The 14,293-nt window shown below is 48.4% G+C and overlaps 4 protein-coding genes across 4 annotated transcripts; 3 read left to right on the top strand and 1 right to left on the bottom strand.

The window, feature by feature from the left end:
• The first annotated feature begins 3,373 nt into the window (after positions 1 to 3,373).
• Positions 3,374 to 6,606, top strand: F4813DRAFT_202444 (uncharacterized protein). Its single transcript, XM_049239567.1, has 2 exons — positions 3,374 to 5,119; positions 5,171 to 6,606. Exons 1-2 carry the CDS (start codon positions 3,814 to 3,816, stop codon positions 6,490 to 6,492), a joined length of 2,628 nt encoding a protein of 875 aa, XP_049096704.1. The 5' UTR covers positions 3,374 to 3,813; the 3' UTR covers positions 6,493 to 6,606.
• Positions 6,607 to 8,184: 1,578 nt separating this feature from the next.
• F4813DRAFT_202412 (uncharacterized protein) lies at positions 8,185 to 9,058 on the bottom strand. Its single transcript, XM_049239565.1, has one exon. It carries the CDS (start codon positions 8,778 to 8,780, stop codon positions 8,244 to 8,246), a length of 537 nt encoding a protein of 178 aa, XP_049096703.1. The 5' UTR covers positions 8,781 to 9,058; the 3' UTR covers positions 8,185 to 8,243.
• Positions 9,059 to 10,391, top strand: F4813DRAFT_202413 (uncharacterized protein). Its single transcript, XM_049239566.1, has one exon. It carries the CDS (start codon positions 9,337 to 9,339, stop codon positions 10,324 to 10,326), a length of 990 nt encoding a protein of 329 aa, XP_049096702.1. The 5' UTR covers positions 9,059 to 9,336; the 3' UTR covers positions 10,327 to 10,391.
• Positions 10,392 to 11,357: 966 nt separating this feature from the next.
• F4813DRAFT_382545 (uncharacterized protein) lies at positions 11,358 to 13,927 on the top strand (the record flags this gene model as incomplete). The annotated part of the gene is made up of 6 exons (XM_049245818.1): positions 11,358 to 11,434; positions 11,542 to 11,613; positions 11,750 to 12,319; positions 12,452 to 12,640; positions 12,697 to 12,980; positions 13,038 to 13,927. The coding sequence occupies 6 exons, from the start codon at positions 11,358 to 11,360 to the stop codon at positions 13,925 to 13,927; spliced, it is 2,082 nt and encodes a 693-aa protein (XP_049096701.1).
• Positions 13,928 to 14,293: the final 366 nt, after the last annotated feature.

Below are 14,293 nucleotides of genomic sequence, written 5' to 3'. Positions count from 1 at the left end.
CTTTAATTAAATACAAATATGCGAAATCGTTGATTTTGTATGGGAAATGGGTGGCCCCCACTAGGGTGGCCCCAGTAAGGGTGGTTTGACTTATACAAAGGACTAAGTGCCGCTTCCTTAATAAATTTGAAAGTATAATAAATGATTAGAAGCACGAGTTTGATTAGGGCCCGTCATAATTATTCGGCCAAGGCAAACCGACTTGATTACCATATTGATTTTAATTACTCGTTACTTTAGGTAAGGCAAGCGCATATTCAAGCCGTGTCCGACGTTTTCCTTTCATGAGGCTGAGTAAATGTGTCTGAGTAAATGTGTCTGAGTTTAAGTTCTTGTACCGAAGTACCTTCTAGTTTAGTCGTGTCCCGTGTCTGTGTCCCGTGTGTCTGTGTCTCGATTCTCGGCCAAGAGTGGGGCCACGTTTGAGCGGGCTACGGCCACTAATTGAGTTGATTTACATAGTAACGATCTGAAACCGCCCGAGACTAGCATCGACCCTAACTAAGCCTATCGTTTGCACTCCAGCGTCTCGGGATTTCTCTCTCTGCAAGATGGCTGGCTTGCAGGAACGACAACAGAACTGACATATGATGCGAGCCCGCCATCAATTATCTGGGACTCACCGAAATGATTCCGTAAGGATCATTATACACATCGTGATGCTTTTTCGTCATGTTAGCCACAGGTTTTCATTGGGATGCCTATATCTGATCACAATTGGATATCTATTCTGAAGCCCTTCTCTTCTAGGATGGCTGGTTAACCTGGGGGATTAACGGCCAATGGGCGAATTACTATGTAGTAGGTGGATTCTCAGTGCGATGGATCGCCAATACATACATGCATACATACCGACATTACATATCCAATGCATGTGGTCAGACATCTCCTTTCGAACTGCATAGAAGATTACTATTACATATAATCCTATTTACCTATGCCGGAACCGAGGATTTTTGTGTGGCACGCAATAAAGCGCTGTCTCATCGCGCCACACAACGTGGAAAAGGCTAAAATTTCCGGGCGATCTGTATCACTTGGGGGTTTCCCATTGAGGGAAATGATACTTGACATGTGGCCTTATGACCACCTAGGTACGGTTCAACGTTCGTTATACACTCATTCGCTTGGCTTAATCATTGTATATTCTTGTGGGGTTCCTAGTCTAGGTACCTAGTTGAGATTCTGCTTGTCAACCCGGACGGCTGGTTCGTACGACAAAGTGTGCTATTCAGGTACCTTGTTTGAGACGAAAAGAAAGCTGCGCACGACAAACTTATATCGCACATGTACGTAGGAGTCTTACTGGTCGGCCGCTCTTTATTTAGCTGTATTACGTACGCCACCCTCAGATAGATTTGTGACGTCTTTCTTTTTATGTTTAGATGGTTGATTTTGTGGTCTCTCTCGCTCTATTCTGTCTTGTGAGATGCCGACTCGACCAAGTTGCGCGCGGGACTTTACAGTACGTACCCAATAGAACGATCAAACCGACTTAGACCAGGATGACGGGTGTTGAATTGTCTGCAAGTAACGACGCTAGTGTTTCTGATTGGTGAAGTTTCCCCTAATGGTTTGCTGATTGGTTCGAGATCTTAGCTTGAAGCAAGGGTATTAGACTCACGTACAGGGGTTCAGGGATCATCTATCCATTAATCGTTTGAATCTTCCTACGAGTTATGCTCTGGATAAATGCCAACCGCTTCAGGAATACATAAAGCCGTCTTCGAAATCGCTGACCGACGTTACGTCAACTATTGCCATGACAAGCGCCGTCGAAGAGTTAATTTTTATAATCCCTTAAATCTCGGGTCCCACGTGTATATACGCTATGTATGTACGCCATGTAAATGAGCTATGCATCTGCTTATTAGCCTTGTGAATACCTAGGCAACTACTAGGGTAATGTTCGTACGTGAACCGCTGTCGGTTGGGGTTTAGAATGAGGTTTTTAGATTCGGCGGTTATTACCGGGGTTTCCATGCTTGTCCGTGGGTCCGAAGTCCCGTTCAAGATGTGATGCACCGACTTTTCTAGTGCCTCTGGTGCCATCGCGAAGCTTTTTCAGTTAAGCCCGACCCCCTTTTCCCCACAATTCTTCATAGACGATATGAGCTAATGCCAGGTACGAACCGGACCTCAAGCAAGGTCCACTATCTTGATTAGACAGACCTTAAGTGGATAGAACGGGGAGTCGCGATTGATAGTCGCTTTAGTTCTCTCTTTCTGTATCTCGTTGGTGTTGTTCTTTCTTTTCGAGTTTCTTCTTCTGTCTTGTGCAACTTGGGATTGCTTGTTCAATCGCATTTTCTGTCCGCCTTGACCGGTTGACTGGAAACTTCGCCTACTTCATCAAATCTTTGTTCAGCCATCTTCAACGAATATCACAACTCACGACCAAGTGTCGTCTGGTCTCACAGCGCGCCGTACTTGTTGTAATTGTCTGTTTGACACTCTTTTTTTAACTAGTTAATTACTTCTAATTCTCTACTTTCGTTTTCTCCGTTTTCTTCTTATTATCCTTCTCCCTGCAGGACATCCCATCCTGTCTTGAAGACACTTGGTTTGCCCGCGCGCCTTTCGTTTTTCAAAATCATCGACCTTACCGTCGCCTTACAACTTAATTACTACTGAGATTTGTAAGATCAGCCTGCCTTGAGCTCTCGGCTGACTTTCTGTCACTCCAACCCTGTGCTGGCCGTGGTCCTGAAACGCGAACGGTATCCAAGACTTGAAGGTCACATCATCTGGATCTCTCTACCACCCCACTCTCACCTAATCAGGAGCAGCGTTGTGCGACGACTACGGTAGCTTCTTCACACTATCCCCCAACTCGTCGGCAAATATCGTCTTCCGATCGTGTCCGAGTCTTGGCTCTGTTGGAAGACTTCGGAAACACCCACGGGCTTTACCTTCGTTTGAGTATTATCAATCTTGGGTGTTGCCTCCCAGTCTGGAACTAGTCACTCATAATTGAACGAACCCTGGCCGATTTGGGTTGATACGAGGAAAGGCTAGTACCTGTCGAAACGTCAAGTGTACGTGATCTCCTACTTAGTGCTATCTTTTTTATTTTTTAACCCCCCTGGCTGGATATCACTTGCCGGTTAATGTTGCTGCGACCACTAGAATTGGTCACGCCGAGCCCGGATTTTGAATAGTATATGGCTTGATCTTACGATGGATGCCCTTGGCTCTGGAGTTAGGGCTAAACTTCAAGTCTAATCGCTATTTCCATCTTGACTGCTTTGCGAATCCTCATGTACACTCATCATAATTATGTTCATTTTTACCTTCAGCTTAGAGACTAACCGAAATCTAGCTTACATCAACAATTTTATCGGTTTAAAGTGACTGGGTTACTTTTGAACTGCAACTTGCCGCCTACCTGGCATCGCAGCTGTTTCTATTCTTACTATTCGTCTTGGTCGAGGTTAGGATCGGGTTCGTACTTAGTCGCTTACTGGCCGTTATTCTGGATATAGCGAAGACGACGACTTGGTTCCACGACTGTTTGCCGAGCCGAGCGAATTTCTGTTTGCGATACCTTTGGTTTATTTACGCCGAAGCCATTTCCCGCGTTATTAGGACGAACACGAGGCCAGTAGTTTTCAATCTTGTTTCCGTTTAATTCATCTGATCCACCTGCCGGCGGGTCATCGGTTACTGGCATTGTATCGATTTAAACTCGTAGGGTGGGAGCTGGGACTTGTGTATGCGGCTTATACAGCCGGCAAAAGCTGCGACGGATTGGAAAGAAGTGGTATGTGGATATCTGATCTGGGTTCTGCGCTGCCCAGATTGTTTGTTTAAATGAGTCAATCTCAAAATGGGCGGTATAATGGCCAACCACCGGCTATGGAGGGATCTGTTAAAAGAGCGAGGGAGATGGCTAGAGCGAGAGAGTTAGCTGATGCGAACGGGGCAAGGGGAAAGATATCACCATTTCCAGAACCTGCATCCATGAGACGGCCTCAAGTACCTGCAGGACTACAACTTAGGGACGAACAAGGACAGATAGGAATGGCGATATCGAGACCGACACCGCTGTCCCAGTGGCCGCTCGCCGGGCCTGTCGCGGCACCATCACCTAGTGATTCAGAGCCATACCGACCGCCACCTGGCAGATCGCAACCACCCCAACGCCCTCCACGTCCTAGCAGAGTGCCGTCAATTTTAGACAGTTCTCGTATTCAGGAGTACACGCCTACCTTCCAGTACGCACCTCAGAACGCTGGAGCATCGGAGCTGTCCGCACCCGAGACAATGCAAAGCGAATCGTTGAGACTGTCGACTAACTCGTCAGTCGGAACGATTCCCGATTTTCCATTACCGGTGGCTGCGGATTCGCTAACTCCGACAAGGAGAAGTGTAAATCTAGGTCCGCCGCCATCTTCAAGGAGAGGAGCCTCGTCGTTTTATTCAACTGTATCGTACGTTTCACCGATACCAGAAGAGAGCCTGAGGACGCGATCACGTACTTCTTATGCGTCTAGCGCGGCGATACCGGATTCCTTCGAAAATTTATCGCCAGGATACAGTCCGGGCGCGGTCTCTATTAACGACACGATAGCGGAGGAGTCTTTTATTAGCGACGACGCGGATGAAACTAGCCTAGTTAGGAGTGCGAGCATTGGAAAGAGGGGAAAGCCGGCTCTGATAACCACAGGAAGCTTTGAAAAGAGCGATTCGATGCTGAGACCTGGACCTACGCCGGTTCAGGGCGGTCCGTTCCGAGACGGTACTGGATATATCGAGGCCTCGTCAAGCTCGTCAGGAAATGTTTCCAGAGAGGCTGTCGGCACTGGCGTGACTACCGATAACATGCTGAATGCTTTTGAAGGCGCTAGCGCCACAGACCCTTCATCGATACGGAATGTTGGTCCATCACCGAGGCCATATAATAGTCTTTCCGCAATTAGACGTCCACCACGTCTTGATATAGATGCAGTAAGAGCGGCCGAGGCTAGAGGGAGCTTGACGAGCTTGCCGGATCTAATTCGACGGGCGACGAGGCTGGCATCGCTGATGGACAGAGGCCGTAGACCAGGGAGTCGTTTTAACGATCTCGACTTTCCTGAGGAAGCCTATGGCAATGATCCTGAGAAGGACTTTTATTGTTCGTTCCGCTACCATCTCTAATTGTTTAATGTACTAATTGACTTGGCAGATAATAATAACAATAAGCACCAGTCTGGGCTGTCTGATATGCTAGCGGCATTTCCGCCCCCGGCAACTCGAAGTGGAGTACGAAAAAGCAGACTCTCCGCTGCTTGGCCGTTGGGCCGAATGTCGTTCCGCGGCCCGCCGGCAGCAACAGAACCGGGGGTCGACCCTGAACGGGGACCGCAGAAGAAGGGGCGCCGTTGCTGCGGGTTGCCTATATGGACTTTGTTTGCGCTGGCCTTCATGTTATTATGCATTGTAACCGCTGCGGTTATTGTTCCTGTCAAATTTCTCGTTCTTGACAAGCCGGTTGAAAAAAGTGTAGCGCAACCGGCTATTTCAAACTGCGAGGCGCAGCTAACCTGTGCTAATGGGGGCACAAATGTGGTTGTGCAGGGTGTCTGTTCGTGTATCTGTTCCAACGGTTTCACTGGGGCGGACTGTACAGTTCCTACTTCTCAGGGCTGTACTACAACATCGATCATCATGGAAGGCACCAATATCAATAACGTCACTATTGGCCAGGCAGTTCCCCGTCTTATCAGAGATGCACAGAGTAACTTCTCGATTCCTCTAGTTGCCACGTTGATACAGTCAAAATTCAACAAAGAAAGTCTATCCTGCAACACGGAAAATGCGTTGGTAACCTTTAACGGACAATCTTTTCGAACACAAGAGTCCTCGGCTGAGGTCTCTGACCTTAGTTCGAGCCCTCATCTCGCGCAGGCTGCTATAGCTGCCGAGGATATCGCCATTACTCTAAGCGTTTTTCCGGATATTGATATCACATTGACAGTTGAAAATCCGGCAGGGACTGGCGCGTTCACTGGGAGTTTCGTGGTGACTACTCTAACTAATCCGACTACAATTTCTGGATCTACTCTATTTGCTACTACTATAACACCTAGCAACTCCAAGCGATCTTCACCTACGCCACAGCCTACGACAGCCTCGACAACAGCCTCGACAACAACCCCGACAACAACCCCGACAACAGCACCCGCCTCGACTACTACTACTACCACCTCAAGTAGTACAAGCTCGGCCCCCGTGCCAAGTTCAACTTTTACTGTTACGGAGGAGATTGTCGACTTTGCGCGCGTGGCTGTGCTTTATATTTTCCAAGAGCAAGCATTATCCGATGCAGTAACTGCCCAATCCTCGGTCCAGAGCTTTTTCACTGACGTAGACGCCGGTCGAAATACGTCTTCCCGCGTGATGATGGACCAAGGATTGAATGTCACTCTTGGCGGAGGAAACACAATTGATTTCGTGAACCTATTTGTTGATATAGGCAGAGGACGAGTCGGAGGTCGCAATAATTAATATGTTTTGACCAAGGAAACTTATGCGCCTACGTTTCGAATGCTATTCGAGCCGGTCGGGCAACAATACCAAGCCGCTCGCTAAATGAACAACGGGGGCGAGCTGACTTACAATATGCCGCGGGCCTAGAGAGGTCGCGAGTATTTAACGTATGACTGTTCTATTTTCTAAGTTGAAGACAAGCCCAAGGGCGTTGTTCTTCGTGTACAAAATATCCGTATCGATTTTCACGCATGAACGGCACGAGGAAACCAATTGCATGTGTAGAGAAGAGGGTTTAGCGCCGGCGTAAATAGGGGAGAACTCGTAGATAGCTCGAGCAATCTTTCGAGGCAATGTTTAATAGAATCGTATCTTAACCAGATAAAAAAAAAAAAAAAAAAAAGGCTGCGTGATACATGGTTCGATAAATCTGACCCCGACCCTGACCCCGACCCCGCCTCAATATTACTTAGCTTGTTGGAACGTCGGAACCAGAGTGGGAATATTGAAGTTTACTTACATTGGCTGATACATACAGTCAAAGCGAAGTACGCATAGCGCGTCTATATACTGTGCGAAGGTCAAGTATGTAAATTGTAATTCTCCAATACATATCAACTATGTACCTATGTATGTACATGTGCCGCGCAAGTGCTGTGGAGTCTGGTCCACAGGCTATACATATGTATCATACGAGGATTACAGGATACGATCGGTTGGATCTGGAAATCCATACAGTGTACTAGTTACGGTGCAAGCAATTCCGAAGCTACGGGAACTTTTTTTTTTCTTCTTATTGTTTTACGTAACCTAGGTATGTATGTATGTAGGTCCGGTAGTTAAGTGAAAAAGGACCTAAACCAAGGTAACTATGCCTATGCGTAAATGTGGGGAAAGAAAATCACAACAGCTTTATTGCAGCCCTAGTTCTTTTTTTTTTTTTTTTCTTTTTTTTTTTCGACATCTGTGCTGTTTGTCCTTTGCTGTTATTGGCGCGCAAGTGGTGATGCAGTTTGACTACGGCATTTAACTACCTAGGTAGCCCACTTGCCTGACTGACTATGTGTATGTGTATGTGCATGTGTATGTGCATGTGTATGTAGCGCAGTGGGATGTACCGTCTAAGAGGTATGTTAGGTACCTAGATTAGGTAGGTAGGTATGAGGTATGTAGTTTAGACCTTGCCGTCGCATAGTTAGCGTGCGGTCAGGCGGTGCGGTTACAATACACTATGTATAGTACCTAACCTAGGTATTTTGCTTTCCAAGGCACGAGTGCAGGTTTAGGGCTTGCTAGGCTAGACGGCACCCGTAGATATGCCCATGCGGGTACGGCCCCGTATGTATCTGCCGTGACGGCGACGGCGATTCGCCGAGGTTGGGGCTGGAACGCTATGTTGGTTTGGCCTAAAGCTGGTAAAGTGGTGGGTTTATACATACATAGCATATGCGAGTCTACCTAGTCCAGGCACGAGGAGATCCTACGGGGAACTTCTGGAGTTGCGAGTCGCGGCTGTTGGCCCGTGTGGATGGGGGTGGGCTGGTTTTATATGTAAGGTACAATCGCCATGATGATGATGATACTTACGGTGCATATGTCTATGTATTTGCGAGACAGCGGGTCTTATACGTACAGCATGCAATGCATTAGATATGTATATTATACAGATTATACATAACTAATATGATAATATGGCATATACTATTTGTAGGCTGTGCAACCCCCCGTAGGGAAAATGCAGCTAGGGCTGCTTACCGGCTTACGAGGCTTTAAAGACCCAATCGGATGGCGTCTGTCGGAGATGGAGAAAATGCAGAGGCAGAAGAGAGGGCTGAAGAGATGCGGTGTGGCCTTGAGGGCCCGGATGTTTGGGAGGGATATGAGGCTTTATGGGGCTTTATGGGGCCTTTTCCTAGCGCTATGATCGATTTACTATCTTTGCTGTAACCTAGTAGTGTATGTATGTACATATGTAGGTGTTGACGGACCCTGGGACCTTGGGACCTTGGGCTGATGCTGATGCAGGGGCAGGGCGTTGATCCGCGTGGGCTGGGCAGTACCAAATAACCAAATAGCTTGTGCTGAGGGATCGACAAGTGCCGGGCTGCGCGGGGGTTTGCTGCTGTGCTGCTAATGACCGCATGGCTTGATGCTTTTCTTTTTTCTTTTTGTTGGCTTTGCCCTTTTGCCCTTTTCCCCTTTTGTCTTTCGGGTTCCTTCACTGTCCTTACTGTACTGTGCGTAGTATTGATGATGTGAGAGAGTAAGTAGGCACACCAAAGGATGGGAGGATTCTGCCCGAGCATACCACACACTGTTCCCTCTTGGACATTTTCTCATCCCCCTGTGCCTTGCATGCCCTGCATGTCCGAGATGCGGGTCGTTCTGGCTCGACCCATCAGTACTCACAAATATTTATCGTCTTTATATTTGTACTTCTCCCGGACCTCTAGGGTTTCTTCTGTCAGCTGAAGGGGGGGTTCGAAAAAAAAAAGAGAAAGAGTAAGACATTCGAACCATATGAGCAGCCATCTCCCAGCCCACTACGTTCCTTTTTAATATTTATGATTACGATGATGACCATGGTTTGAATATGATCATATTATCTGTCCTTCCTTTTGAATAAAACACGCCTCGGGTCCATCATTCGCTTTACCTGATCCAAGTCAATTACCGAGGACATTCCTTATTGCCTACCACACTCGGTAGCCCGTTGTTAGCCCGGATTCGCATCACTCATTACCGATTCGACCTGGAGTCATCTTTGACAAGATCGGTGGGTTCCATATACTTGAAACCAGCGAACGCACAATCCTTAAGCGGTCCTGGGGAACGAGTGAGGAATATTCACTACCTCACATAATGTCGGATCACGAAGCTACACAAGGAAAGCGGAGGAGCCCCGAGTTGTTAGCACTGCCGAAACTGATCGTACCCACTACCATTGTCGAGGATTTCGATGCCAACTCATCGAATGGTAATGTCGTCCTCCAGCCTCATGCCCTGAGTGTCGATTTTCCGTATAACACAGGCGAGCCTGTATCACCATGCTCAGATCTTGCACCCTCATCTCGATGTAGCGTTGTCTCACTTTCACCATCCCTCTTCCCGCTACCACCAAGCAGTGCTACTCCGCCAACTACTGCTCACTCATCAATGCTGGACTCGCCGCCGCCATGCACATCACACTCGCATTCCTCTATAAATTCGTGGTTTTCTCCGCCATCGCCGCCTCCTTCTACACCGCTACCACCCACTCCCACGCAAAAAAGGATAGCCAGCCTCATCGGTCTTGCAAGTGGCCTCGAACATATCCAGGTACCTGCTTATGCCAAGGTTAAGTGTCCTCTCTCGGAGTCGCCTGAAATAAGTCCGGCAAGTCCAATAAATGATCCCAGGGCGCCACCCCGGCGGCTCACAACTTTTACCATCGACTCCCAGGGATTCCGGGAGTCGGTAATAGATCCAGACGTAACCCTTACACCACCACCACCAAGGTCATCGCTACCGCTCCCGTACTCGCCCGGTCTATGCACCCCGGAGCGCTTAAGTAACGCTAGCGTGCCGAGCACCCGAGTGGACTCGACGACGCCATTGGCGTATAATCTGGCGGATTATGAACACGGCCGAACTCCTCATAGCCCCGAGTCCGAGCGCGAAAGGAGAAAGCAGCTCAGGGACGTAGAGGCCGGAGGGACAGGTTGGTGGGCGCGACACCGGCAAACCAAGCTGCAGAAAAGGAGAAAGAAGATGACTATGGTGATTATAGGCGCGGCTTCGACAGCCGTGTTAATAATTGTAGCTGGGGTTGCCGTTGGGATATATCTGGCAGTGTCCGGTAGTGTGTCGTAGGCAGGCCTTACCACCCCATCTCCCATCTCCCATCTCTTATATGGATATAAGAGCTATTTACGATATAATTATGATGCAAGAAAAAGAAGGGATAGAAGGTGAGATAGACAAGGTACCAACCAAGGTATGCCTATATATAAGTACCACCTTCATGTATGTATAATGAGTGTATGAAACACATCTGGGCTGCGTACCATGGAGCCCCCAGATAGACAAAGACATGACATGACATGACAAGACAAGACGAGTGCGTATGCACAATCCTTCGTCTCGTGATGAACTGTTGTAAGTTTGTACTTGGAATTTTACCTTCTGACCTGCACGTAAGATGTATCCGATATAAGATCAGGTAGCTTAAGCATGATTGGGGATTTACAACGGCCGTTAAATGGTGCGCAGGTAAAAGATGTATGAGTAAGAAAAGGGTAAGATTTGTTGCTTACGCGAAGAATTCGGATACCAAGCGCGAACTAACTAACCTAACCTAGGTACATAGCACGTGAGAGTTCAGTGGCCCGATCGGCATTATACACCTCCGGGGGAAAGCGACTCCCCGGGTTGACCCACTAATAATGGATCCAATCTCACTAGGTTAACCTAGGTATGTATTGTAAAGCACGGGATTTCTCTTCCACACCGACGATGATTAAAATGCTTACGAAATCTGTTCCCGTCTACCACGGTTCATCCGATCTGAATCATCGCTATGTATACCTATGTATAATTCAGTCTGACTATTATTATTCTCCTTGTTCCTAGTCCTAAAAACTACACGACCTAATCAACTCAGCAATAACACCTTTTACACCTTTTATATTTAGAAGCGCTGATGCAATTCGTACCCCTTTACCAATATTCACACTTGTCTATCTCGCCTCTTATACCCACCAACCCACCCATCTTACCTAACCTAACTATTACTACCTAACTATTACTACCTAACTATTACTACCTACAATCAACAACCCGAACCACACACTATGGAGCGACCAAGCATGCCGCAAGCGCGGCCTCAGCCTAAGCCTAACAAGATGAATTATGCCTGCGAGGCGTGTCGAATATCCAAGATTAAGTGTCAACCCGGAACACAACCGGGGATCTGTAAGCGGTATGGCGCCATCGTGACCAGCTCCCCAGCATTAGTCTTCAATCCTACCCCCTACTATGTCCATGTCGATCAAGGGCTAAATATGCATACCATCTTGCACGATACAGCTGCTCCGAGTTCAAACGGGAATGCGTCTTTCGAACCGGTCCACGAACCCGGCGACCCAAGGTTGCTCGGCCGTAAGTACCATGTTTTTGTTCTGTTTCCCTTTAATGTAACTCGAACCCCCCCCCCCTTTTTTTTTTTTTTCTTTTTTCTTTCTTTCTTTCTTTCTACCTACTGTAGGATGTAGTTGAGCTTAGAGTATCCCATCAGAGATGCAGAGGCCCGGCCGCCTCCTCCCGGCCCCAGTCAGACCTTCAGCATCGACTTCACCATGCCCGCTGATGATGATCTTCATGATAACTTCGACGCTCTGAGGGAAAAGCACGAACGCTTCATCGATGGCCTCATACCGTCTAGTGACGACGAGTCAGCCGATGATCCGGCGCAGCTGTTGTCGACGGGGGAAGCGTTCAACTTTAACGATCTCTCCATGCCGACTCCGTCTGGGGCGCCGGCGAGATGCGCTTCGCGGCCCGTAAGCAGCCTCGGTATCAAGCCGCGCTTCAACCTCGAATCGGCAGAAAAGCTGCTCGAGTCGTTCCGGGCTATGCTGCCGTCCTCTCCGTGTATTGCGTTGCCCGATGATGCGGACGTGCGGTCCTTGGCTCGCGACATGCCCTTCGTGCTCTTGTCTCTGCTCGCCGTGACGAGTTGCTCTACGAGCTTGCAAGGCCATAGCCTCTATGACGAGGAGTATCGTAAGATTTTAGCTTTAAAATTTGTCGCTGGGGGTGAAAGATCCATCGAGTTGCTGCAAGGAATTATGATTTACTGTTCCTGGTAAGTAAGCTTTGTTTTGTGTATAAGCTTATGCTTATGGCAGTAGATATGGTATGAGATACTCACATACTACTTTACCTCCGTATCAAACATAGGGGTGGGATAGTTTTGACAAATTAACTTGTCTACTAGGTACCCCTTTCATCTACGCCCGAAAAATAGGCAGTTACAGCAGTATCTACGAATGGCCACAGATATTGTACGTGACTTAGGATTAGATGAGGAAACACGTATAGATCTCGCGACCATGCCACCAGAGAGAAAGGCAGCCAAGTTGCAAAGCATCCGGGCGTATCTTTCTTGTTTCCACTACAACTCAGTGTCAGTCAAAATTAACTACCTCTTTTATTATATCTTCAATTTTAACCTCAAAGTAGATACGCGTGGGCGTGGTCTAAATCGTCTACGCTAAGGTATACGCCGTGGATGGCCAAATGTTGCGATATGCTAGAGCAATACAGCGACCTTGAGCAGGATCACATCCTTGTATGGCTCGTCCGTCTGCAGTATGTGCTAAATGAATTTGAAGAGCTACATAGAAGTTACAAGAAGCACGATGCTAGCAACCAGAGCGATCACCACAAGCAACTTATTCGGGCCGGCCTTGAGATGCAGCTACGAGATTTCCAGGCCAGAATCCCCATCCGCCTTTCAACTAAGCGTTAGGATACCCCTTTACCGTTGTCTTGTCCTTGTAGCTAATGGCAACATACCATAGCGAGTATTTTGATGGCCTCCCTCGCCGGCGATGCATTCCTCCTGGCCGCACCTCTCATGCAGACGGTTCGCCCGCGTCCAGAAGATGCATCGGCACTCATGATCGATCCCGCCAAGCTTCAATCTGCCGCGTATACAGCACGGACGTTGCTGGACTACGTCGTGAACCTATCCCCGACGCAGATGAGCTACTTTTGCGGGGCTGACCTCACACGTTTCATTCTAACAATTATCCTCGGCTACAGACTTTCATTTCCGATGTCATTCTGCCCCAGCTATGATTACTCCCAGGGCCGGAAAGTCTTGGACTTCGGCACGTATCTCACCAAGTTGTCGAGCAACAACGACAGCGGTGGCGGTAATACCAACGACGATGCTGCGAATAGCGGTACTGGAAGGGCAAGCAAGATAACCGATGTTGTGAGTGCCCTGAAAGTCGTCCTGGGATCCGTAAAGACAAGTTTCTACAAGAAGTCCGCCGTGCTAGAAGCCGCTGCCGAGGAGCATAACAAGAGAGCGCGGCTATGCCCAATGTTCGACGGAAGCCTAGAGCAGTATCTTCCGCAGTGGGAAGGGGAAGAGCAGCAGGGGAGCAGCAACAACACCTCGGGTTCATCGTACGCACCCTCTTCGCACAGTGGGAGCGGTAGCGGTAGCGGTAGCGGAAGCTCGGCGGCCCATCCCGCAGCACCGTCAACGGCGGGCGAAGACGGAGTAGCGTCGCCGGAGTCGGCGAAACCAATGCTATTCCAAGACCTCTGGGCCACGATGACGGTGGGTTGGGCTACGGATCTAGATATGAACTTGCAGCAAGGTGTAGATGTACCGGAGATGAATGGTGTCGAGTATGTCGATCTTATGGGTATGAGAGAGTCGTTTCACGACTTGTGATTACGGTGGCGTGACTCATGGTCGTTTTTACGTGGCTGATCAAGGGGTCCGAGAAGTTCTGTAACTCATCAAATACTGTCTGTTATCCAATTGTACGCATTTGTCATATCTCAGAATGCCTGTAGATATTGTTAGTTGCCATGTTGTAATCCTATTGGCAGCGATCGTAGACAGCACTGTTAATTTAGTCCTTACAGAGACGCGATGTGTGACAGCCTGGGGGATACTTGATATCAAAGTGGCGGCCGCCAGCTTGTTCCGGCCAGTGTCAAGTCATTTGGACCTATGGTGACGGGACGGGATATCCAACGCGTCGACGCCTTACATATGGCTGCAGCGCATCCTAACGCCTATCCGAAATACCTA

The sequence above is a fragment of the Daldinia decipiens genome, assembly GCF_022478715.1.
Source record: "Daldinia decipiens strain CBS 113046 unplaced genomic scaffold F4813scaffold_35, whole genome shotgun sequence".
NCBI classification, from domain to species: Eukaryota; Fungi; Ascomycota; class Sordariomycetes; order Xylariales; family Hypoxylaceae; genus Daldinia; species Daldinia decipiens.
Note: the sequence above shows the minus strand (reverse complement) of the source record. Positions and strands in the feature narration are given on the sequence as shown.

What these genes read in the sequence shown, in the direction of transcription:
- F4813DRAFT_202444 (XM_049239567.1), top strand. Translation starts at nt 3,814, where the DNA reads ATGAGTCAATCTCAAAATGGGCGGTATAATGGCCAACCACCGGCTATG. An exon ending in TCCTGAGAAGGACTTTTATT is followed by an intron (nt 5,120 to 5,170) that starts GTTCGTTCCGCT and finishes TTGACTTGGCAG; the next exon opens with ATAATAATAACAATAAGCAC.
- F4813DRAFT_202412 (XM_049239565.1), bottom strand. Translation starts at nt 8,780, where the DNA reads ATGCTCGGGCAGAATCCTCCCATCCTTTGGTGTGCCTACTTACTCTCT.
- F4813DRAFT_202413 (XM_049239566.1), top strand. Translation starts at nt 9,337, where the DNA reads ATGTCGGATCACGAAGCTACACAAGGAAAGCGGAGGAGCCCCGAGTTG.